This window comes from Zootermopsis nevadensis, unplaced genomic scaffold (assembly GCF_977971745.1).
Source record: "Zootermopsis nevadensis isolate Lab colony 2312 unplaced genomic scaffold, Znev_1.0 Znev_ptg000008l, whole genome shotgun sequence".
Taxonomy (NCBI): Eukaryota; Metazoa; Arthropoda; class Insecta; order Blattodea; family Termopsidae; genus Zootermopsis; species Zootermopsis nevadensis.
Genome location: NW_028259140.1, coordinates 13462091 through 13489338, shown reverse-complemented (window position 1 = coordinate 13489338; position 27248 = coordinate 13462091). Strand labels below are relative to the sequence as shown.

The 27248-nt window shown below is 42.4% G+C and overlaps 1 protein-coding gene across 7 annotated transcripts in view; it reads left to right on the top strand.

Annotated features, from left to right (window-relative positions):
- The window catches only part of f (espin protein forked), an 89578-nt gene that overhangs the window by 33898 nt on the left and 28432 nt on the right, over positions 1-27248 (top strand). For 6 of the 7 annotated variants that reach the window (XM_087345139.1, XM_087345140.1, XM_087345138.1 and 3 more), the window contains exon 2: positions 6492-6647. In XM_087345139.1, coding sequence (XP_087201265.1) covers positions 6538-6647 — 110 coding nt within the window. In that variant the 5' untranslated portion in view covers positions 6492-6537. Of the gene's footprint in view, positions 1-6491; positions 6648-22422; positions 22527-27248 lie in introns of those variants that run through there. The other variant, XM_087345141.1, reaches the window with a different exon arrangement.

Genomic DNA, 27248 nt, shown 5'->3' with positions numbered 1-27248 from the left:
ATAAACCGATAAATTGTTGAAGATTTCTGTCTTCTGGGTTGTTGCGCTGTGTAGTCTGGTCGATGTTTACCAACGTTTCAGAGGTCATACTGCCTCCGTCATCAGGGCGATGAGTATGAATATTTCTGTCTTCTGGGTTGTTGCGCTGTGTAGTCTGGTCGATGTTAACCAACGTTTCAGAGGTCATACTGCCTCCGTCATCAAGGCGATGAGTATGAAGATTTCTGTCTTCTGGGTTGTTGCGCTGTGTAGTCTGGTCGATGTTAACCAACATTTCTGAGGTCATACTGCCTCCGTCATCAGAGTATGAAGATTTTTGTCTTCTGGGTTGTTGCGCTGTGTAGTCTGGTCGATGTTAACCAACGTTTCAGAGGTCATACTGCCTCCGTCATCAGGGCGATGAGTATGAAGATTTATGTCTTCTGGGTTGTTGCGCTGTGTAGTCTGGTCGATGTTAACCAACATTTCTCAGGTCATACTGCCTCCGTCATCAGAGTATGAAGATTTTTGTCTTCTGGGTTGTTGCGCTGTGTAGTCTGGTCGATGTTAACCAACGTTTCAGAGGACATACTGCCTCCGTCATCAGGGCGATGAGTATGAAGATTTGTGTTCTGGGTTGTTGCGCTGTGTAGTCTGGTCGATGTTAACCAACATTTCTTAGGTCATACTGCCTCCGTCATCAGAGTATGAAGATTTATGTCTTCTGGGTTGTTGCGCTGTGTAGTCTGGTCGATGTTTACCAACGTTTCAGAGGTCATACTGCCTCCGTCATCAGAAGACAGAAATCTTCATACTCACCGCTGTTAAAACCTCAAATCATACACGATAAATTGTTGCTTCTGCAAACCCGGTTTAAATAATATTGTGACCTACGCCCGATCGATTGGGTCTTTGACCCATATTCGGCGTTTGTGTTCATCCAGACGTTCATGAAACCTGTAACTACGTGCGAAGGAATTTTTGGAATCCTACGAAATTTAAACTTGTCATTAACACTGACTAGCGAAGTGTTCTGATATTACACCCACGACATGTTGTCTTACAGGAACGCAAGTGGCTACTTCCTGAGGTTTCAAGTTCTCACTTCTTCGACCGCAAAGATGCCTGTCTTCTGGGTTGTTGCGCCATGTTGTCCGGTAGATGTTTGCCGACGTTTCAGAGGTGCTTGCTGCCTCCATCATCAGGGCGAACGTCTTCCGGACAACACTGCGAAACAACCCTGAAGGCGACTTTGCCCTGAGACTTATTAGCTTCGATAAAATATATCATCTTGATGATTAAGTGATTTATGTAACGGCTCTGTGTCAATGGAGATTCGAATTGGATATGAAGATTGCCGTGAATGGTGAACTGGAAAGTATCTGTAAGGAGAAGGAAGTCGTAACATTCTTTCAAGGTAGCACAACGAGAGTAAAGAATAATAACCCTTTGTTTCAGAAGGCAAACAAACTTACACACGGACTGACATTGTTCAAATATTTTTTGCTGAATACCAAATAAAGTGGAGCGAAAATTACACACAGCCGCAAATGATAAAAAAAAGTGGGTATTTAGATGGTGCAACAGAATACATCCTACATCAGCAAATCTAATTGTGATGTGTCCGAGCAGATCATAGATACGCTGACACTGTCTCAGTTCAGTCAGCAGCAGAAATCTGTCTCGCATTCCTCCGGCCGTGGTGTATCATACATATTTCATGCTCAGGCCAGAGGTCATCACAAATTAACGGGACTTTACTACCGTACGCACTCATCTGCTAGGAAGGCAGCCTAAATATGAAAATTATTTGTTCAGTTTTCGCAGCCAGAGTCTGGGAGCTGAGCTTGGTACACTTTGATGTGGGGACTGTCAGGTACGGAGTCAAACTCGAATCCGTTTCGACGGACCTGGACGTCGTCCTGTTGACGGAATCACATCTTCACCGACTTCGTAGCACCATCATCTTGCAGGAAGTGATGTCATGTCAGATGTTCTTAAGCTTCGGGAAAGAGAGAACCAGGGTTCGAGCTTTGAAAAATGTGGAACAAAAAGTAATTCTTTCGTGATCGAATGGAACTATACCTTGGAACGCACAGAACCGATCAGATAAAATACATCTTTAGCAGATACAGCCAGCGAGATGCTGTTAGCCGCCTCTTCCATACCTAACGTGTCTCTGTACAGAATGCATGGAGGTAAACCTCCGCACATTCAAGATCATCACAATATGGAGTTTAATGGTCTCTGGCCTTTGTTTAATTCTCCTGAAGGAGCTCCCAGTACCCATCGGACGAGGTTCGGTGCACCTACCTGGTGTTGTCACCTTCCTGTCGGAAATCGGATTCCGGCTTATTGTGGCCGGAGTCACCCACTTTGCACGATCCCGGATGATCGTCTCTGTTTTCACAACAAATGTTGGCGCATGCAGTGCGATGGTCCGTCATGGCGTCTCGTGGAATTAGGAGTTGAGTGTGTCAGTGGTCCATCGTCGGTCGGACTGTCTTCGCCTGGTAACGAGCACCGTTACGGCACTCCGGAGCAGGAAGCAAGTCCAGTGAAGGCGACTCGAGCGACCTCGACCTCCGAGTGGACACGGCAACATGTTCCGATGTTCTGATTTTATGTTTTGCGCAGTAACCGGCGTGGTGTCCCAAATGTTGATCGCGGGCCGCGGTACAGAACGGAACAGACTGAACTGATCTGTGCCAGCGCCCATGCCAAGCTCGTGTTTTTAATCTAGCAACATTGGTAATAACAACATGGCGGACACGTCGAGTAGAGTCATAGAACTTCATTTGGCAACAGACATTGCATTCAGATTCTGCTTTGACGGCGATAAATGGGGAACAGCTTCAGCGAGAAATATGAATTTGGTATGAAGGTACATTATAATTGTACCCATAAACACAGTAGATGCCAACATAACCTATAAATTTGTTTATAAAGCAGCTGTTACAAACACGACATCGATGTGAATCTTTCAAGTTTAAAATGACGAATTTGACTTAATCACGATCTGTGCTTAAGCGGTAAGTTCTTTATAAAATAATAATTAATAAAATACTTTTTATGCGACATTGGAAATTTGAAACAGTAAATAAGTACTTTCCAGTAGAATTTGTTCCTGTGTAGTGTAGTATAGTTTCAGCATGATTTCCCATTACGTAATTAAATAACATTTGTAGAAGTGAATGTACACTTACGCGTTCTGTCCAGAAGTAATTTTGCTATGGTCTATTCATCGCTTTGCATTGTTTGTGTCTGCCATGTTTTCTTGCAGCCGTAATTACATCGGTTTGAGTTTCGGGTCTAATTATTCTAGCTGAAGTACGTGCATTTCGGGGATCGTTTGGTACTTAAAGAACTCCGGTGGTCTGACTTGTGACACAGACTCTATTTCTACGTTACAACGAGTAGGATTTGAGGTCTTCGCGGAGGTGAGTCCGAAGATGACCAACTCAAAGTTGTAACGAGATTTGTGGAGTGGGGACATCCGGTTTGAACGAACCCCCGCCAGAAGTCGCTTCTGTCGGAATCTTCCAAATCGTTGCCTTCTCAGCCTGGGGTGTCTGATTCGACTGAGATTTTTGCTGTTATCATCAGTACCATTACAGGGTAATATCTTAAGAGAGGTCGCGGCAGCTTTTTTCTAAATCTTTAATGGTTCACAGTTACCCTCCCGTTCCTACCGACGCCATGGAGCACAGTCCTTGCAGTCGCTCAGCTGGTAAAGAAGTTCCTTGCCTTTCATATAACTTGAAGGTTCATTGCCGTGTCCACGAGAGTTCGCCACTGGACAATGTCCTGAGTCAGTCCTCTCTTCATTTCATACCCTCGTGACAAGCAGATGTACGTACCAAAAATAAATTGAATTTAATATAAGTACAAAATTCATTTCTGGAAAATTTTCAACTACGTGCATTGATTATACTTAGTTGATTGAATGTGTTTTAAATATGAGAACAGTGAAAGTTCAGCTTTGTTGACTGGGACAGTTATGAAACTGCTAGATTTAAGTTGATTTTTGGAATTCAGTGTAAATTTTTTATTTAGACATATATTCATGTCCCTTGTTGAATAAAATTATGATGATTATATTGTGTTCAGGTGTGACACTTTTCTGTTTTATCATATATATGCATATATGAGTTAAAATAATGTGTTGATTTTTGATATATATGGAGTTTCTCGGGGCCCTTCCTGCAAGCGGGTTACATTAATTTACAGCTCGCAGTCCTGGAAATATATTAGAACACCGTACAACTTTGCAAACACCTCGCTTCAAATCAGACGTTGGAACAGTTGACGGTATCTTCTGTTGGTTCCACAAAAACCCAGCAGGTGGCGTCTGTGAGACTGATTTAGATTGATTTCTTAGTGCAGCTCACTGTTCAATATTGTTCAATTGCCTTATATATAAGCACATGAGAAGTTCGACAAAAGAACCGAACATAGTTCGATGAAATACGAATTAAGACCGAGTCGAAAAATACGAGGTGCGATCGGAAAGTTTCAAGACTGTGTTAATAGAGGGCGAACCGGATGTAGTACGAGCTTCTGCCGCTAGGGGGTGCGGCCTACATTCATAGTGAATCAGTGTGCCAGCCGGCATCATCGAATTAGCATTTGTTTCTTAGTTACGGGCGTTTTGGTAGTGCATTACACCGACCCTCCTGCGATTTCGTAATGGCGCGTGCATCAAATTTTGCCAAAGACTCGCCAAAACGGCTACGGAAACCTATGAAATGCTAAAGCAAGCATTTGGGGAGTCCGCAATGGGTCGTGCACAAACGTTTGTGTGGCATTCACGTTTTAAAAATGGCTGAACCTCTGTCGATGATGACGAGCGTTCTGGACGACCATCTTCGAGCACACCGCCCTCAACGTTCGGCAGTTTTTGGCCTCAAACACCATGGCCGTCATCCCGCACCCTCCTTATTCGCCGTGTGACTTCTTCCTCTTCCCAAAGATGAAAATTCAGCTGAAGGGAAGGAGATTTGAGACGATAGAAGAGATTCAGGCAGAATCGCAGATGGTGCTTGACAGGCTGACAAAGAAAGATTTCCAGGGATGCTTCCAGGCTTGGCAGCGGCGCTGGGATCGTTGTGTTCACTCCCAGGGGAACTACTTCGAGGGTGATGAATGAATTTAATACCTGAGATAAGTGTACGGGTTTTTATAGGCGCAGTCTTGAAACTTTCCGATCGCACCTCGTAAATAGGAAGATCGAAATTGCGTGCCCTTGCATTTTTAACTCGTTCAGCCCAATTACAGGTAAAATAAACATAAGAAGTGCAGAATCTAATTTCGCTTAAATTTTTCTGTAGTCTTTGTCGCCGTGGATCTTGCTGATAAGACAGTTTAAATGCATGCTAATCGAAACAACGGAAATTGGTCATGACGTGAGATTGCTCAAACAAAACAAGAGTTTCACGTCTCACTAATGACTGATTTTGCTAAAGATGACTGTTGAGTAACATGTGAACATGTTCGTAATAGTAAGTTATTAGCATTTTTAAAACAATCGCCACAGTGTTCCTGCAAATAATGATTCTCATATGTAATCTTGCTTTCCGCTAGTCGATAAGCAAGGATCATTGTGGCCCCAGGTCTAGGAATATTTTAGAACCCCTGGCGAAATGCGCGTAGACGGCTCAAGCATATTCACGTAATTAATCAGCTACTTCCATTTTCCACTTTGCTGACATTACAAAGTTCAGTGGACGAGACCGCAGGACTAGGTCAGGATGGTCACGTGTTTGTTAGCCTGGGGTCCGCGAAACTGCCCGCAAATTCTAGTCAGAAATATAGCTGTCATATTTAACCACAGGTAAATAAAAATACGATTTTTAAGACTGACGATTTTTACATTTTTTTTTTGTTCTGACTACGTCGTATGTGTACGAGATGTTTCGTAAACAAAATTCAGCGGCCATTTCTCATCCAAGTCTCTCCTGATTCACTACTAGATGGCTCTATCAGACAAAAATCAGGACTGAGTAGAAATTGTGCGGATTCAGTGGGCTGGTCACTCGCTAATGTACACTTCAAAAAGACCAAGAATCCTCCTAAGTGGGGAGGTCATGGCCCGAAAACGTGCCGAAGCATCATAGATGATGACTCCGATGTTTAGTATCTTCGGTTAAATTATTTACAGTTAGGTTTCTGTCCTTTGTAAACTGAGTGTTTGGAAACCATCGATGAAATGGGCACGTTTTTGGCACTGTGCTTGAAAGCGTGGCGTTGAAGCGAGCCATTTGGTGACGACTACTGTAGTGTTCATCTGAGCTAAGTTTCCCATCAGCGATTTATCAGATTTATTACCCAGTAGCCCTGATGATGAGAGCAGAGATTGTTCTCGAAGCGGCAGAAGATATGGTTTGTTCACCGTTCAGGCACCTGACACGGCTTCAAAGCCGAGAATCTTTCATCAACGTGAGTCATTTGAGATGTTTGGTGCTCTGGAGAGGTGGCACTGATACTGATTTCATTGTTCGTCTCTTCGGCAGATACGGCCGTCTGAACGTGCTACGCTGGTTGCTGTGGGAGGCGGAGATGCCCGCTCTTGAGCGGAGCAGCAATGGCGCCCTCGCGCTCCACTACGCCGCCGCCAGAGGGTGTCTCGACTGCGTCAAGCTGCTAGTTGAGTCGTCTACCGAGCTCAGGTAACGCTCCGAGTTACGTTCTGTCAGGAAAATCCCATTAAGGGTAGAAATTTTATTCATCACGTCTAGATCGGTTGTGGGGGTCATGCAACTACCTAATGGGTATCAGGGGCTATTCCATCCTCGGTGGATGGTAAAATGGTCAGATACAGAACCTGATCGCTCACCTTCAAGTAGTACCGAGGTTAAAATGCGTGAAACTTTTCCTTTTTGTACCCTGATGATGCGTTAATTAATGATATGGAGAAACAGCGTGCATCAACCGAAGTCGAATGGCGCTCATTTTGGGGGGAAGTTTCTTTGTGTCTTCTGATTCAGCATGCGGTCGTGTTGCGGTCACTAAATGAGGAGGCTTCTCGCATTGTGATGCGAGCATCTTCGATATTGAGGCTTTATGAAGTTGCTCTGAAATAGCTTCGGACGATATACAAAGTCTGACCGAATGTCAATCCAGTCAAGTAGGATTTGAAGATGGCTGGCTCCATCATCAGGGCGATCGAGCTTATGATGGAGGCAGCAAGGGTCTCTGAAACGTCGGTAAGCTTCTACCAGACTACACGGCGCTACAACCAAGAAATAGCCATCTTTGTCAAACCAACTGACCAATGGCGAATTCTCCGGTCTGGTTAAGTAGTGCGCCTCTAGATCACTGTAACTGGATAAACATGGCAAAGTTTTACCATGCAACACAACAGCGGCATTTTATTATTATTATTCCATCTATTCACCACTTTATAGGGTATTTACTTCTGTGCACCCGAGACAAACCTTGTCCCTAAGATACATAGTGCAGCAGCTATTTCAGAAATACATTTTGTTTTTAATATGTATTACATAGATTTATTGTGAGGCATGACTATAGATACTATATATTTTACATGAGTCACAGTGGCCGCGGGGTCTGAGGCGTGGGCCTTGTACCGCTTGGTCGCTGGGACCATGGGTTCGAATCCCACTCAAGCCATGGATGTTTGTCCGCGTTGTCCTGTGTACAGATAGAGGTCTCGTCCAAGGAGTCCTACCAAAATGTCTATAGATCAAGCCAACGATAAGTTGGGACCCGCAGTGCTCAGGCACGGATCGTCCCAGTATCAGTACCAGTAGTATTTTACATGAGCGTCTTTGGAATCATGTATGATGATCCTAGAATGGCGGTTTTCTGAAGTTTCCTAATGTCGTGTTCGCCCGGGGTGTTAGCCAAATGTTTTTAAGTAAAATGCCTGATCATTCTCGTGTAGTTGTTGGGGGTGTTTAGTGATACTGAATTTCCGCACGACCTGAGTTCTGGACCAGGATTTGCCACCGCGTACCGAAATCAATGCTTCGGTCTTTTTGTGGTTATCTCTGTGGGAGTGTTGAAGTACAATGGCCCCGGCGTTGTTTCTGCATTTCTGCCACGCGACCGTGAAGAAGCGAAAAGATAGTGAAAACGCAAGTTGTTGAAATAGTGGGTCACGTCCTCTTTTGTATTGCCACAAGCGAGAAGGGTCCTTTATCGCGTCGAAAAGAATAATAATTTATTCCAGCATTTTTCCTCCCAGATCGCATTGAAAGTTTACCATTTACATTTTTTTAACAGGGTAGAAATTAAACGCGAAAATATTTTCACGGCGACTGAAGTCACATTCCTGCCAACATAGGACCGAGCGCCGTACTGCAGCGGACACCGCTCGTCATCGCAGCTTCTTTGCGTTTCCAGATGGCTGTTTTCTGGGTTGTAGCTCAGTGTAGTTTGTTGATGGAGGCAGCAGGGACCTCTGAAATGTTGGTGAACCAGGCATCCATGTTTGTGTTCAATGCCGCGAGAACCTTAAATCATCCTTTGTATTTCTTGCTATCAGTGTCGCCACCGTCAGGACTTAGTTTCAATTTTTTCCACATGGGATTAACAGCGCACTCGTACGGTCTCTTGTATTTGAAGTCGATTCTGGTGTCCGCTCCCCACGAACTGTTACTAAGTTGGTTGAATGAGGATTGGGCTGGGCACTTAACCCGAATTGCAGAAGAAAGAATTTAGCGCAGAATTTTCAGGGGAGTCCATAATGGAATGCGACAAGTTGAAAGGCCAAGATCGAGACACAGGTTGGATTGAACTGGCTTAATATCAAATTAGAACTTAACAGGTTACTTTACACGTTACTCCTTCTGTCGTACTGGGATGTGGCTCTTAGTCTGGACAGCCCTGAGCAATTAATTAATGAACTTTCTGAGATCCGGCTGCAATAAGTAGGCTGCAGCTAGTGAAAGGTTTAGAAAGCTACCTGCGCATGCGCGTGGGCAGCGGGCCGTGTGGCTCGGATGTCCGTGAAACACGCTGATAACATCGGCGGGGTGCTTTCACAGAGCATGGTTTTGCCTAACGGGTTCAAAGCCGTCTTGGCCAATGGTTGGGTACACCCCATACCGTTGCACACTTTGATCGCATCAGACCCACACTTACGTAACCAAACGTAAGATAAATTTGTAATTAAACGGTTTTCCTTCTACATTGAGCACAACGTAATTGATCGCCTTTTTTAAGCGCCTCTGTGGGATACGTCCGAATACAAAGTCTTGAAATGTCAGCATTTTTCATAACGGATGCCCAGTATTTATCTGGCCTTATGCATGTATGTATAGTCGGCGCAGTGGTCTAGCGGTTAGAACGCTGGCCTTGTAATCCTGGGGTCTCGGGTTCGATTCCCGGCGGTGCCCGAATTTATAATTTGTGTTGGGCAAGGCCGTGGTCTAGGCAACACGGAGTTTTCCTCCGTGGCATCCGAACAATTACTCCATTCACACACAGAAGAAGGCGATGGCAAACCACTTCTGGATCATCTGCCAAGAACGTATATGAACAGGTCCCAGTCCGAGAAAAGGATGGAAGGATCCTGTTCATATGGACCTGTCGTCAGACAGAACACTAAATAAATAATAAATGTATGTAACAATTTATGCGCGTGTACATAACACCCGTCTTTCTGGGTGTTCGTTGCGGAGCGTTCATGTTACCGTGTTAGCCTGGCTAAAACTTGAGAAATGAAAAGTTCTGTCTTCCTTTCGTGATTTACCGGTACAAATGAACTGTACCACAGCAGAACCGATCAGTTAAAATGCATCAGGAACCGGTTTCAGCACAACCAGGTTGTTAGCCAGCCATCTTTGGCTTACACCCACCTCGGCCTTAACCATCAAACAGCTGATTAAAGACGCCTGGATAACTGGAGCTGGAAAACGATGCATTTTGTCTGATCCGTTCTGCCGTGTTCCAGAGCATAAACTACAAGTGAATTAGTAAGATTTTCAAAGTGTACGTCTATTTTTTTCTGTATCCATACCCACTTAACCATCTGCCTAAAACTATCTGTATATATACAGCATGTCACAAAAAGATGTTTACACACTTTCAATGAAATAAATAAATGTTAATAAAGTAAACTTTTACTTACGTCAATATTGGCACTCAGTGAATTAGCAAATCTAATGTTCAGAATGACCATCGTCAGCTTTGTGGTACAGCTGACAGCGGTGAGAAACTGACTGACAAGCGACCACCAAAGTTGATGCTATATATACGTCTTTTTCGGACACCCTATGCACAGTCTGACCAATATAATCGACGTTAAACAATCGGGGAACTCGGCACAGCAACGCTCAATAACATTAATCGTGGGAGAATAGGCGTCACGTGACGTGGCCGAGTGACTCCTTCGTATTCGAGAGGACTCAGCCCCGGAATTTTTTCGTAAGTTCCTCTAGGAAAATATCGGGGTAGTAACGTCAGAATCCTCTTCTAGTTATTTATTTCTCATTCCAGAAATGTTTACGTCGCTGATTATAGCCTCAGCTGCTGACAGCGTCGTTACTAAATGCCAAGGGGCACTTATAATGACGTACCAGTTTAAAGGGTGGGTTATTTGAGAGTGACCGGGGACATCTCCTGACCGCGTGTACCTTACGTCGCTCCGACGTATGCAAATGTCGTAAGCTTCACAGCTTTAGTAAAAATTGAAACCCGGAGAGAAAGTAGCTTATTCTTCTCGTAGTTATGGTAATTAATATGACCAGAACTAGGTTGGGGTTACCGGTTTTATAACGTAAGATAGTATTTGAACATTCATGATCTCGTACCTATGAGTAGGTCTTCCGGATGGTCCCTTCCCTTCAAGGCTTCACAACATAAATCCTTTAGGGTCTCTACGTTCCTTGCTTCGCCGTAGGTCTGTGTGACCTCCCCAAAAGGTCTTAGTGTATAGTGTAAATTCTTATGCGACGACGAGAGGCATTTTTCTGGGATGTATCACCGTGTAGTCTGGTAGATATTGGTCGACGTTTAAGAGGAGCTTAATGCTCCTATAATCACTCGATTATCATCCTGATGATGGAAACAATGTTCTTTTCATAAATGTCGACAAATCCTCCAATATGTAGACCAATTTATTGCTGGCTTTTGTAAACAGAGTGCTCAGTGAAATGCTTCAATATTGTGGAGTAGATTATAAATTATGTTGTTTAATCCACCTTTTTGTTAATTCCTCTCTTTCACGTAAAATTAATTCGTATCAGCACCCTGGTTTGAAAAGAAACATTAATCTACGACCTACCCTTATGATAAATAATGAATTTTTGCACCCGTACAAATAATATGCAACATTATAGCTGTATTCTGATACACTTTTTAATCGTTCAGAATGTAAAGTTCTGTTACATGTTTTCTCAGATTCCATAGTTGTTTCTAAATGTTGCCAAAGATTTTTTAATGTTAACGCAAATTAATGAATTTGTTCTGAGCGCACTTTCTAGCTATTGTGCGATGTGGAAATGTGACAGAATAGGGCGCAAGGTTCCGTAATACCCCGAAGATAGTAGTGACATTTGCGTACAGCGAACAACGCTCGGTAGTCATTAAGGTCCACACTTTTTATGTGGCGAATGTTTAACAAAATATAAGGACAGCTTCAACTCCATTCAGTGTAAAATGGCTTTGCAACAACGTAACGGATTTTTGGCATTCATTTGTTTTTCTTTTCTTTTCTTAAAGCGCGTGCGCACACAGACACAAGTATAAGGAAGAATATAATAGTAGTGACGTGATAAATGTGTTAATGGAAGGCACTGATTTATATTGATAACACTCGTAAAGATGGATTCTGTTTTCTGCGAGAAATAAACTACATCTCATATAATTCTTCTCCTGATTCCCTGATGTGACTTTCCGTTTCTTATGTCATTCTTAGTTTTAAAGATACGCCTGTCTGTTTACGCTTCGTTGCGAGTTAAATTTTGACAATGGGGACATTTCGTTAAATGAGGTATTTTTGCGTTATAGCTGGATGTTTTGTTCAGTTGGCGGCCCTGCGCATAATAGCGCCATTGTCGGTGTAATGGGAATTCTAACCTTAAAGGCGTGAGTTGATACTTATGAATGTAGATGCTAATTTCGCCTGAAAGAGACATTTTTTCAGCCTTTAGTTGTATGACATTTACATGTTTTTTTTTTTGTTTACTGTGCGTTTTGTGTTTTCATTTGTCACGCAAGTATGTTAATGAGAGTAGTATTTTTTTTACATTTGCGATAACTTTACTCTCAGGTCTGAAGAGAGAACAATAATGCCTGTCGTATAAAAGGTTTCTGAACCGTGTTTTGAATGCAAAATCAGTGACGAGGACAAAACTTGGTCTCCTTATATTTGCTTTTCAGTGAGCTACTGCTGTCGGGACCTGATTTCTTCATGGAAGGAAACATTCTATTTGCTGTAATCACAGTTTAGAGAGAGAACTTTTGAGGTTCGGGACTGGGGTTGGTAGCAATGATAATGTTTGAGTAGGGGCCAAATTTGGGCTTGCTTAAAATGGTAACAATCAAATGTTCAGTTTTTCTAGGGCCATTATTCTTCGCAAAGAAAACGTTGTTTGTAGTTGAGCTCATCTTATGCTAGCGACATATTAAGGTCTGGAAACATATCCTGCTTACGTCATTTTCTAGGGGATTCGTGTAGGTGCCGCCCTTCCAGAAGTATTTCGAGATGGGGCACCTAACAGATTTGGAATCCGATACCTCTGTACCCTTTTTCAAACGTCATATTCATGGAGCGTTGTTAAATAATTTATTAAAGGATAAGTGTAGTATATGCTTTAAGACATGGATTAATGATGCGATAGTCAGTACAGATTGCAAATAGATCGGGCTGGGAGAAAGGTAAGCTTCGGGTTCATCCGGGTAAATTGTAAAATATCTGTCCGTGTAGACGTCTAGTGAACAGACAGATCGAATCTCCAACTGCTTCGCTGGTTTATTGGTTGATTGCTTCTGGACATACTTGCAAAAATAAAGGTTCTCTCGAATACTCAAATATGCGACCATGTTTCAGACCGATATTACACGGTGAGGAGTCGCTTGTACCCGAGAGGTCAGATCCATGGAACTTTGAGGGGGATTGAAATGACAGAGAAATGGATGCAAATTTTATGGATAGTTACACAGAATACACGTAATAAAATTCAGGAAAAGACATTTAATAACCTAAGTTAGATTAAAATATTTTTACGAGAATTAAATACGTCCGAGAATCAAGTAGAGCTTCTTGATTGCAGATTACAAAGATGGGATCGTTTAGAAGAAAAACAAAGTTTTTCCTGACAGTGAAAAAAAAAGACTTACAAGTTATTTTTCCACGAATGGTGATATGTCCTAGTGTAACAAAAATACTGACCAACTGATGAGGGCACTAGGGCAAGAACATTAGCACGAGGATTGGCGCGTGTTAATTCATTCTTCAAAGTTAACTCTGAAGTATTTCTGTTCACAATGGAAACGGTTTACCACCAATCCTGCTGCCAATGTGAAAATATGAAACTTCTGCTCAGTTGCATTATTATTATTAGTGTTCTGTCTGACGACAGGTCCATATGAACAGGATCCTTCCATCCTTTTCTCGGACTGGGACCTGTTCATATACGTTCTTGGCAGATGATCCAGAAGTGGTTTGCCATTGCCTTCTTCTGTGTGTGAATGGAGTAATTGTTGGGATGCCACGGAGAAACCGGGGAAGCCCCCAGAGGAAAACTCCGTGTTGCCTAGACCACGGCCTTGCCCAACACAAGTTATAAATTCGGGCAACAAAATAGTTCCACCTGCACTTCACACCGAACTTCGACTGATGAAAAATACTGTAAAGACCATGAACAAAAATGGAGAACGTTTTGCAGTGTCTTGAAACAGAATTTTTTAAGGATTCGGCGATGCAGAGCTAATAGAAAGAATCTTCGGCGGCCCTCAGACAGAGGAGCTTATGAATGACAGGGACTTTGATGGCGTCCTGAAGGAACTGAGAATAAAGTGTAGGAAGTATTCAGACTTCTTGGTGACAGTTTTCTGGGCAACAACGAGGCTCCAAACTACTGACAATTTGTCGAGGAAGTGCTTCAAGCCTACAAAATAATGGGACATGAGTCGCCGAAGATAAACTCTCTCTTGGATTTACTTCCAACAGACCTTGAAGTCGACACTAACGAACATAGTGAAAGGTTTCACCAGGACATTTCAACCACGGAGAAACGATAACAGGAGAAATTGAGTCCGACTAAGCTGACAGCAAAGAAACTCCAGATACTTACAAAATGAAATCAAGTAGAGAAAGATTTAACATACGTTATTTTTAACTGTACTTTTATATCTGTTATAGGTGTTGTACTAAATACAATTACAAACAACTTTTTATAGGTTTATTATTTTTTACATATTTAATATTATCTCGAGTAAAAGGAAAGAAACAGTTACTATTGCATTTTCTCTAATATCTGTGTAAAACAAAAGTAAATCATACTTAATTCCAAAATAATTAGAAGTGTTATTTCATTTTTTCTCGAAGCCCCTGCCAAATGTCCAAATTCTTAATCAGTAGCTCAAAATCCATAAAGGACATTTGAATATCACGGAGGAAGCAAAAGGAAACGTTAACATTTATTGAATAAAAATTTTCTTGGATATTATCCATCGTCTAGTAAATATAAAACGTAAAAAACGACGTTTCGGAGATGGGACTCTTATCTCCGTCTCCGGTCCGGAGATAGGGATTAGCTCTATCTAGTGGGCCCAACTGTGTAGGAACCTGAAGACGGAGATAGAGTCCCATCTCCGAAACGTCGTTTTTTACGTTTTATATTTACTAGACGATGGATAATATCCAAGAAAATGTTTATTCAATTGACTCTTCACCATCGTCAAGAAGTTTTAGATTTGATTAACATTTCTTGCCCGTTGTAACTGGTAAGTTTTACTGACGTCATATTCAAAAGTGATATTACCACACGCATGCGTACATCGCAGTTTTCATCCAAGACTAAAATGTTTGGTTATGCAGGTGACGACACAAATGGACAGAGCGGGAACAAAATTGTTCAACTCGTTTCCCGATCGCAGTGGACGTCGCGGTCAAAGGCGTTGGTGATTACCGCTTAGGTACCCGCATCGTGGGTTCGAATCCCAGCTTCTGATGTAGACGGGCCGGACCCTCGCCCAGCGAGTCCTACCGTATGTGTCAGCCTCTCACGTTATGGACAGATGCAGACTGAGAGTGTCTGAGGAAAATACTTTGACCTAAGAGATGTGAAGTGGCAAGTTACAGAAGACTGTTTACTGAGGAATGCTTCACCAAATATTATTAAGTTAAGAAAATCGTGGAGGATACAGCGCGCATTGGGAGATTAGAAGTACTTTAAAAATGTTGGTGGGGAAGCCCGAAGGAAAGAGACAACCTGGAAGAACTAGGAATAGGTGGAAGGAAATAGATTTGAATTGGAGCTAAGGGACACAAGTTTGGAGGGTGTGGATTAGATCCAACTGGCTCATTATAACGACCAGTGGTGGGCTCTTGCGAAAACAATAATTAACCTTCGGGTTCGATTAAAGGTAGCGATTTTCTTCATTCGATAAAGGAATGATTTTTTTTGTTCTGATGTACGTCACGTTTCACACACACTGCGTGTTCATTTGAACAAGTGTTTCGAACCAGTGTGACCATCTTCAGGTTCATCGCAATGAAAAAGTAGCAGCTGTATACATAAACCAGTTTCCCTTTGTGCCTTACTTTCAGTGTGGCCAATAGCCTTCTCTGCCTTACTCTCTTGCAGCTTACATTCTCAGATTCATTAGTATTTTCCGACTTTCTTTAAATCAAGTAGATACTTTATTTTCTTATAGTTTACGCGTTGTAGGAAATAAAGTATGCAAATTTCGTGTACTCCATTACGGAGTACAGTGGAACCATTGTCAGTCATGAGCTGAGGAAGAAAGTCATCTGACGCAATGGACTGGCGCGTCCCACGACGATCAGTGGGGCGTGGAGCGTGAATCCCAGGTCTTTACTCTTACTGAAACAATTAGCCTATTGAAGTTCGATGATGTAACGAAGCTGATTGTTTTTTACATGCTTCATCTACCAGATTACCAGATTAAAATCGATAGTTATAACATCTCGCCAGACGTGTTCTGAGCGAGCGTCTAAGGGGAAAGATGATGTTTACCTCATCGTACTGAATCCAGTACAGCCAAGGAACGCGGCGCGCAAGACGTCTGTCTGGCGTCTAAAGAGAGTTGTCACGTGTCTGTAAACCGGAGACCGTGTATTTCCCTATACACTGGTTAGCAATCATTCATCAGCAAAGGCATCACTGTTTCTTATGCCTCTCTGGTGTTCTGCGTCCCTTGGAGCAAAACCCTTCTTGAAAAGATTCCCCGCCTTGTATTGAAACTAAAAGGCTCATTACCGTGTTCTACGTTCCCTATTCCGAGCCAGTTGAATCCAATCCACAAACTCTTACCCTGGCCCTCTCTTATTTAACTGTTTCCCTTCAAAGTTCATCGCTCCCATGCGTGCTACATGCCCCGCCAATCTCACCTTCCTGCATTTGCTGGGCGCGATGACGTCAAGTACGAGCCGCCACTGAAGTCATGCTACGACAGCTCAGCGGAATTCGCGTGCAGCATAACGATGGCAAATAAGGAGACAGTATTCACGCTTGATGCTATCCGTGCGATGTCTGAAGGAAGAACGCCCTTTTAGGGCGAAGCGTGCAGTTTACTCTGCTACGAAAATAGTTGACTGTCGTGAAACGCAACAGGAAGGCCGTACTATCGATACTTGACACTGGACAAGATTCGGTGGCGATAAAATGGAAAATAACATTTCATCGCCCTAATCCCGGGTGATTCTGTCGTTCCGGTGTGCATGAAATGTGATGTTCGGTTTTGAAGGAAACGTCATTGCTCTGTGTCGCTTGATCGACAGATGACAGTATATCTTTTGCAGTTGACGTGTGAGAAATAACTAGGATTAGGCTGTGAAGTTGTGGAGTGGATTGATCTGGCTCAGGTTAGGAACCATAGCCGGGCTGTAGTGAAGATTCGAATCCCATAAAAGGCGGTAAATTTCTTGGCTAGTTGATTATTAGCTTCTCCGAAGAACTTTGCTGCATTGAGTCAATCAGACAGTTAGTTAAAGGGGAACGAGACAACCAGCAGAAAGTGTAAGAGCAGATATCGATACTCACGGAAGCAGACATCGACCTCTCGTTTAAGCTTGGTGGGGGGTTCCCCAATTCTATTCTATTGCAGAAAACCTTTTTCGGACACTGAATATCGATTTTGCACTTCGTGTTGTATTCAGTTGGTGTTAGGAGTGGAAGATTCTAGGTTTTTACGAAGATAGCTTCTGGGTTGTAGCGCCGTGTCCTAGGTCATTCCTGCCTCCATCCTCATGGCTATGACTGATTAACTTGATGATGGAGGTGACAAGGACCTCTAAAACGTCAGTAAACGTCTACCAGACTACACAGGTGTTGCAACCCAGAAGACAGCAGTCTTCGATGTTAGGGATATTTGGAAGGGCATTGCTTCAGAACAGGAAACTTACGTGATATAAACAGTCTACGACGGGATTTGTTTAATGCAGAGTTTGTGTCGACGAAAGGGCACTGATCAAGGGACTAACATGGCCAGGGCCTAGTTCAAGTAGTTGTTTGTTTTCAATTTATGTTGATGAACGTGCTTGAGACATCAGGGACACCTAAAGTCTGTCTGTTTCTGTCGGAAAGCGTCACACGTGGGTTGGACAACAATCACGTCTGTGTTTTATAAAACATAAATTCTGTCTTGCCATAAAAAGAATTCTGGAGCTCTGGATTGTGACGTGTAGCCACTGACATTAGTCAACAGTTCTGTCTTTGTTTTGTAACTCATGGATATAACGAAATGATAACAGTGTAATGACATTCAGAACTGCACCGGAATATAACGGAATTCCGAAGGACATAAACGCTTGTCGATGTTTGGTCGCCTGTCATGTAACGTTGTGTGGAATTGCGGATGGATACCAATGTTTTGCAGAAATATACACGTTTCGTGTTTTGGGGCTAAACTCTTTTCGTTTTGGACAGTTCTCAGGATGAAAAGTACCTCCCAGTGCACACCGCAATGGTACGGACTAAAGCACCTCCCTCTGTCACAGAGCAGTGGCCTACACGTTCCTACTTTTGTCGATTGTTTCAATTTTTCGTAGACGAGAGTAGAGTGTAGTTCTGGCGAATAATATCGACGGTCGCCCGCATTTATTCCTCGGTTACATTTTGGGAAGCAGAGCAGGGACAATACACTGTTCCCCCGGGGACAAGGTGTCAAAATCTACCCCCCTCCCCATAGAAAGTATGCCCTTCAAGATTTTACCTCTGAAAATAACAACTTAAAAGCCCAAGAAAAGAATCACAACTTAAATTGTCATATTTACGACAATTTTGAACGATCCTTAGGATACGACTGTTGGGTCCTTGGACCTTGTCCATCGTCTGATGTGTAATTTCATAACATCAGACGATGGACAAGGTCCAAAGACCCAACAGTCAGATCGATTTTAAGTTGAAGATTTCTGTCTTCTGGGTTGTTGCGCTGTGTAGTCTGGTCGATGTTTACCAACGTTTCGGAAGTCATACTGCCTCCATCATCAGGGCGATGAGTATGAAGATTTCTGTCTTCTGGGTTGTTGCGCTGTGTAGTCTGGTCGATGTTTACCAACGTTTCGGAAGTCATACTGCCTCCATCATCAGGGCGATGAATATGAAAATTTCTGTCTTCTGGGTTGTTGCGCTGTGTAGTCTGGTCGATGTTAACCAACGTTTCAGAGGTCATACTGCCTCCGTCATCAGAGTATGAAAATTTCTGTCTTCTGGGTTGTTGCGCTGTGTAGTCTGGTCGATGTTAACCAACGTTTCGGAGGTCATACTGCCTCCATCATCAGGGCGATAAGTATGAAGATTTCTGTCTTCTGGGTTGTTGCGCTGTGTAGTCTGGTCGATGTTTACCAACGTTTCGGAAGTCATACTGCCTCCATCATCAGGGCGATGAGTATGAAGATTTCTGTCTTCTGGGTTGTTGCGCTGTGTAGTCTGGTCGATGTTTACCAACGTTTCGGAAGTCATACTGCCTCCATCATCAGGGCGATGAGTATGAAGATTCCTGTCTTCTGGGTTGTTGCGCTGTGTAGTCTGGTCGATGTTTACCAACGTTTCGGAAGTCATACTGCCTCCATCATCAGGGCGATGGGTATGAAGATTTCTGTCTTCTGGGTTGTTGCGCTGTGTAGTCTGGTCGATGTTAACCAACGTTTCGGAGGTCATACTGCCTCTGTCATCAGGGCGACAACCCAGAAGACAGAAATCTTCATACTCACCGCTGTGAAAACCTCAAATCATACGATTTTAAGTTACATTTCCAATTACAATCCTTAAGATTGACAGCCGATCTCGTACGAGAGATGGTTTTCAAAAATTGCTTTATTACCTTTCACATAAAGCAGCAATTATAGCGAAAGTCAGAAGGTGCCCATTTCAGTTTTGGTGTTCTGCAAGGCCGCAGGCCTCCAATAGCTGGCGAAGCTCAAGGCGTTTGCACTTAGGAACAAAACCAGGAGTAACCAGATCTTAACTGTATCTTACTGGATATTAATGTACAGGTCTTCGTAATTAGTTGATTCCATAGCAATGAACGCAAAACCAGAAGAAAAAGAAACCGGTATAAAACTTCCTCGAAGCTTCGCTTCTCCGACTCGTATCGGCAGTCAGAACACAAGAAATGTATTCTAATAGAATTCCAGAATAATATACCGCAGAGAAACCATCTATTTCTTTGTCTTGATATACATTTTGTCCAGTCCGTGTTTTCTTGAAGATTCCATGAGTTTTCAGTCACTTTGTCGTCATTAATAAAGTTTCCTTCAGTTACCGTTTCATATGCTGTTCTACTGACTGTCTTTTGTGGGTGTGGCTGCAAGGCAATCACATTCTTGTAGAGCGAAATTCGATTTACTTTTTCGATGTGCTTAATAATTCGTTTCTACGAGGGTCGCTCATTAAGTAATGCCCCACATTTTTTTCCTCAGAACATATTTATTCAAGATGGCTCAAATTTAGTGACAATATAAATCAATGTTTCCTTTACACATACTATTTTTCCACATAGTCCCCATCAACTTGTACGGTTTTACGCCAGCGTGGAACAAGTGCATGCATGCCTTGCCGGTACCAGCTCTTGTCCTGTGCACGTAGCCATGTCCTCACTGCTTGAATCACGCTCTCGTCATCTTCAAATCTTGTTCCGCGGATAGCATCTTTAAGTGGCCCAAAGAGATGGAAGTCGGAGGGTGCCAGATCTGGACTGTAGGGTGGATGGGGTAGCACCGTCCAACCCAATTTGGTGATTTCTTCCCGGGTTCTCAGACTTGTGTGAGGGCGTGCATTGTCGTGCAGGAGCAAAATTTCTGCTGGATGCTTGTGAGGCCGAACTCGTCGAAAACGCTTCTTGAGGGTTTTCAAATCTCAAGCATGTAAAAGTACACTTTTCTATCTTCATTATTGGCTGAGAAAAAAAATGTGGGGCATTACTTAATGAGCGACCCTCGTAGTATACAAAACGTAAACATATCTTTGTGGAGCAGTCTGTGGGCCGGGGAAGTTAGTTCTGGATTTGTGGACATCCAACACTTCACACATTTAATGAGTGCATTAACTTAATAGCATTTGCTTTGCAATTCCAACAAATAACTGGTATAGCAACATTGCTAAAAGAAGTTGCTCACACACCTGGCAAGCTGTAAATTCGTGTTGTACAAATCAAGCTAATTAATTCCCCATCAGAATGTTCGTTTGCATTCCATTATATTTACATGGCTTACTTAACTGCTTTGTCAAAGGTTTGACATTATCCAGTTTTTTAATGTACGTGCATATACCTCAATTTTCTAGAAAGTTTTCTTGTTGAGGCATATCACTTAATACAGCGGCATGGAATACAAAAGCAAAGTTAATTTTAAGGTTTCTTTCTGCATTTAAAAAATCTTACAATTTAGCATAAATTCGTTGGAATAATATTTATTATTGTGACGCCAAGTTCTGTGTCTGTCTAACTGCAGAAATCATAATTGAGTTTTAAGTTCTTAGATATATTTTACACCTGATGATGGTTTTATAAAAACCGAAACATGTTGTGTAAATGTTCCGAAATGTAAATCGATCAATCGATATGGAACATAAATGATATTTTATTATCTTAATTATAAGAAATTTTAAATAAAAAATTATATTGTGATCAGACGGATTAAAATAAATAATTTATATAATATTCACAATATGACGAAATTACACTATCTTATGCTTTAAACGGATAAAGTACATGGGACGAAGAAAATTATTAGTAACTCTTTATGTTGAAAAGATACTGCAGCTGAATCCAACAGTTCCCTTTTAGCGGGCTTCAGATGCACGTCTCATTCAAATGTATCATATAAAAACTTGCCCATGTAATTTGTATTCGGTATAATAAAAATAACATAGGACTTATAAAATATCAAACATGTTTATATGAAATAAACCTGTAACATTTGACAGTCAAAACTGTGATTCGTAGTGTTTCTCTGCGCCAACCTCGTTCGCCTCTGTCTGTGACAGAGTATGTCACGGAACACAGTATCATACGTAAAAGATAAACGTTCGAACAGGGAAAAAGCGAGACAAATTCGAGCACGCAACGTTCCGTTATCCCCCCCCCCCCACCTACTTTTATCTTAAAATTTCCTTTTCTTTAATGAAACTTCACGTTGGTGTTGTCGTCACAATATCGTAACCAAATAATTTTTATATTTCAGGCATGTTTCAGTTTTAGGCACGTTCACGTATACAGTGGATTCCGGTTAATTGAGATACATCCGGACTATAACATTTTGGCCCAATTAAGCGGCTGTCCCAATTATGCGAAGTTCCACGTAAAGAGTTTAAAAAGGTTTGTTCTTTAAGATTTGTCCCAAATAAAAGACTGCCCAAATTAATCGATGGCCCAAATAACCGGAATCTACAGTATTGTAATTTGTGTTTACGGATCATTTTCCCGAAACACAGTGTCATAGAACGCACCAGATGACACTAAAATCTGATGGAATACCGAGATCGTATGCGATGATAATGCTTCTTACTTGCTTTTATTTTTAATATTGACCGGCCATCCGATTCTCCTGACTTATTTTCATGTTTTTCATAGTTTATACAGACTAAAAGTATAATAATACGTAGAATAAGCAGCAATATTTTTTGTATTTCACATTTCGAACACTCCGTACATGATCATGTTTTCTGATTTTGCCTTACATAACCTCAACATCAGATTTGACGCACTAGCCGCCACTGGTAGGTGGAGTGGGTGGGGGACAGTTGCTGTGCGCGCTCTGTGTGAACGGTTACACAGACAGTTACTCAGTAGAGCTGCGCGCGAGTAGAGTGTCAGTGTTGTGAGGTTATGACAACGCGACAGCGACGCTACCGGAAGTGCAGGAGCGCGACGGTGCAACACAGAAAATGCAGGTAACAACAATTGTAGCTCTGTTTCAGGGCCTCAGGTTTTTGAACAGTGCAGTTTCAGAAAACGAGGGTCCTTCTTGTGGATAATTCGGCTCACGTGAATCGATGTTACTTTCTTTTTGTGTGAAAATTCTGTGATTGCGTTTGAATACTTTCGTGTCAACAACACAACCGCTAGTTTCTTATTTGTTACTTTGTAATTATTGCACCGTCCGCAGTAGAGGGGGCCCGGAATATCACTTATATACTAACACTAAGCGAAGTGACAATTGGATGCATTCAGTTAGTTTTTTGAGGTAATTAATTGTATGAGAAGGTGAAAAATAGTTGCTGAGTTCCTAGGTATGTGGCAGGTGACATCTAGAAGTCCCGTTCTCTGCTCCTCATTTGTTTTTATCGATTTCTGTCTGTGCCGCGAGGGAGCAGGCCACACAGATTGTAACGATTTAATGATTTAATCTTGGAGGTTATGTTTCTTTAAGCGGAAAAAAAATACCCACGAAATTTCGTGTTATTTGTTTGGACAAGTTTTTGCATATCTACAAATACAAAACACGCACATCTGACCCACCTCTTGTGTTAAGAAAGTACTAGGGTCGAATCTGGCACAGTATTTTCTGTCTTTTTCAATGGTTTTCTACACTTTCTCAAGGCATACTGAGGACGTACTTTCAACGGGTCATGGATGTGCATCCTTCGTGATTATCCGTACTTCTCGTTAGATGAACATCTAAAGCTGATGCGATGTTAATGAATCAGTCTTAAAGGATCACGTGTATTGTGCTCGGTGGGAATGCAAGAAATGTTACAGCTCTTTTCAGCTTGTAAATAAAATCTGAGTTATTTCTGCCCCGGAGTGACGACTAGAAGAAAAGATATCTAAACTAGCAGCTGACAGCGAGAGGCCTTTGAAATTAGAATAACACATGAAAATTATAACTGCATTTCATGTGTCTTTCAGGGTTTTTTTATGGAAATGATTTTTATTATCGAATTATTATAGATCTGGAATGGGGTTTGCCACAGCGGAACGATGGTACTAATTTGCAGACAAAGAAGACGCTTGAATAATTGAAACTGCTTGACTGCGTTTCACTGACCGACATATTCCCAGCGATCCTTCGCATCAGCGTGTTCCTAATGCAATTATCTAGTTCGTCTGTCGTAGTACCGGGTGTGCAAGAAATATTAGCTAAGGTGTTTTCATATTTGAAAATAGGAACTATAAATACGTGTAAACGAAATAACATTTTTACATCTGCAAAAATATACTGTAATGCTTGACGTAAATAATAATTCAGTGCGTCTTATACATTTCTTATATTTTGTGGTTCATGGAAATGAGATCATTACTCTACAATAAATTACTTTTCGCTCCGAATAGACTCTAACTAATGTGAGCCAGGTAGGACTGTTGGCGCAGACCGAACTGCAAGTGTATTTTCCGTATTATTTATTTATATATTTATTTAGTGTTCTGTCTGACGACAGGTCCATATGAACAGGATCGTTCCATCCTTTTCTCGGACTGGGACCTGTTCATATACGTTCTTGGCAGATGATCCAGAAGTGGTTTGCCATTGCCTCCTTCTGTGTGTGAATGGAGTAATTGTTGGGATGCCACGGAGGAAAACTCCGTGTTGCCTAGACCACGGCCTTGCCCAACACAAGTTATAAATTCGGGCACCGCCGGAAATCGAACCCGAGACCCCAGGATTACAAGGCCAGCGTTCTAACCGCTAGACCACCGTGGCGGTTATTTTCCGTATTAACATAACTAAAGTAAAGCTTCATTTCCATGGCTTATAAGAAATGTTGCAAATTCCACTTCAAGGCTTGGTGGGAAATTTGGTTTCATCTTCTTTATACCTCCTGACTTTCGACTCATAAGGCTTCCAGAGGGAGATATACTCTGTTGACAACAATGGCCGCTGTAATCTGTGCTCTGTTCAGGATGGCCACTGATTGCAGTGCTGGTATTTGCTGTAAGAATTAAAGACTTAAATAACTGGACATGGATAAATGAATTCTGAAACAGTCTGTGGACGTGGTTCCGACTCATTGCCGACGCCGCGCCTGATAAAACCAGCTGTAGCTGAACGTCACAGTCAGGGGAACTTAACTTCACGAAGCCTTTCACTTCGCAATGAATTACTGGTCTAATTGTAGACGTCGATATTTGAAATCTCGCTAACGCACCGATAACCTCAGAAATTCTCGGGGCTGGCGTTTTAGTAATTTCCGATACGAACACGAAAAAATGCTTTGTACAAACTGTGTACACATGTTTATAAACCCCCCCCCCCCTTCGTAAAAAGTTTCACAGTGGGTGATAAATTATTGTCGTGAAATCGAAAATAAAATAACGTATGTGTGTGCCGCCGCCATATTGTTGAACGGGTGTTACAAAATGGAACTTGGGATGAGTTGCACTGACAAGATCATATGAAAATGCCTACGGGTAGTGAAATCTGTCCCCACATTCGGCCACAGAATCTTAACATGAACGACCGTAATTAATTTGATCGCCTGTTTAATATGTATTTAAGACCACCATCTTGCTGTGATTCCCTATATTAACCGCAACTTGCAAGTTTTATTTCTTGGTGAGATAAAGTTACTTCAACTCATTTACATCCGTTCTATCTCATAAAAACTTCTACTTTTTATTATAGATTACAGTAGTTTAATAAAATGAGAATTGACTTAGTATGAAGTAATCTGTGAATATCCGTATTCAAAATTGGTTCCAGAAATGTCGTACAGTGGACATTAAACGATCAATAGAATTTTCCCTGGTGGAGCTGACACAATGTTCTGTTAGGTCGGAGACGTCGTGTGGCAAATCTGCAGACGTCAATGTGCTCCCGGGTAATCTTCAGGGTGTCTTGTATTGGGATTCGGAGTAGACGTACTCTGACGTGATGAAATGGTTCATGATTAGCACGAAATGCCACGTGTGTTGTAGTGACACGGGATCGTTGAGAGAAGTCTCCTGCGATCTGGTGTACCGGGGTCAAAAGGGGAAATTCCGACAGTCCCAGAGGACGGCCATGGGATCTCCATTATTCTCTCTACTGGCCAACGTGTTTGTGATATCTTTCGTGGACGAAGCCATCGACATCTACACGATGATACCTTGAATGCCAACACAGAAACTTAGACGACGCAATTGTTAATTTGGCCACCCTGATTACCCGCCCTTAAGAGACTCCCTCGGTCACCTGAACACCACGCATCCGAACATCAGGATGTCCGTGGAACTGTAAAGTTACCGCCAACTAACATTTTGGACATGGACAGTGGCTACAGGCAGCATCACACCCAGCCATCGGCTCATAAGAGGTTCATCATAACCATCTTGCTGGACAGAGCGAACACTTTTTGACGAGACCAGCATGGCCTCCAACCTGCGGCATGTTATGTTTGTCCCTGCAGGTCATCAGCAGGGAAACAGGGCGGGGGGAGAGACCTCCATATATCCAAGGTACAACCAAGTGCATGTCCAGGCTATTAAAAAATAGGGAATCCCCACCAAGCAGAAACCACTGAACAAGACGGCCTTCAGATACACGCAATGCCAGGCAAGATCCCCTGCTCCTGTGGCAAGGACTACATCAACCAGGATCAGGATTTTGGAACATTTTTGAGAGATCGGATCTACAGCGCCCGAACATTTTGCAACAGCTGACAGCATTGACGTCGACAGAGAAGATGCCATAACCAAAATGCGGAGGGAACAAGTATAAATAACCAAAACCCCACCAAGTTCAGCTGAGAACACGGATACTGATAAGCTAAGCTGAGTCTTTGTCGACCCGCTGTAAAAATTTTATAAATACAGTTTTTATAGACGTAAAAATGGGGAATTTTAATATTTGTTCCTTCAAGTTTCGAAAGTACTTAATTTGGGAGTAGCCGAGTGACTGCACAGGAAAGAAGAATATGAATAGTTTGCTGTCCTGTTAGGACACAAAGAAACAAATGGTGCAGTGGACGGAGTAGCCACTCCGGTCGTTAAACATTCGGCTTCCATACCGGACGACATTCCGAAGCTGCGATATTTTACTTTTCCCTGGTTTCCTAAGTCTTGTGGTATCATCGTGCGTCTGAGGGATCATCTTAAACCGACTGCTCTTGTAGGAGAATGTGCTCTGGAGTATTCAGTGCGTTCACTAATAAAGTTTAACGTAACTGTCACTTCCCGACTCCCGGCAGGACCTGCTGTAATTTTCCCAAGTTGCTCGTTTGTATCGTTTTATGGAGCGATGCACGACTCGTATAGAGAACACCTGTGAGTCACGTAGTTCAAGCCGGGAACCGGGATCTGATAGTTGCGTTAAACTTTGTCAGTGAACGCACTGCATTCAAACCAACAGGCCGAGGACAAAAGGACATGACAGGGTTATTAAATGGGGGCGGATAACGTAGGTGACCATGTTGTGTGCAAGGGGGGATTATAAATGCGAGAATTTGGCCACCACCCATCAGGAAATGTGAGGTTAATAATGAACGTGTTGGTAAATTCTCAGCCTGTGAGCGCTACTCCTGCTTACTGGACCTAATACGCTCATTAGTTGAAGTAGACATTTGTGTTCCTCCTTTCACCAGTCACAAGTCTTTAACCAGAAAACCGATTACAACACCTGACTGCATTGTGACCTGCAGTCACAGCAGCAAAGCCAAAAGGCCCAGGCCAATCATCAGGCAATAGGCAACGGGCTC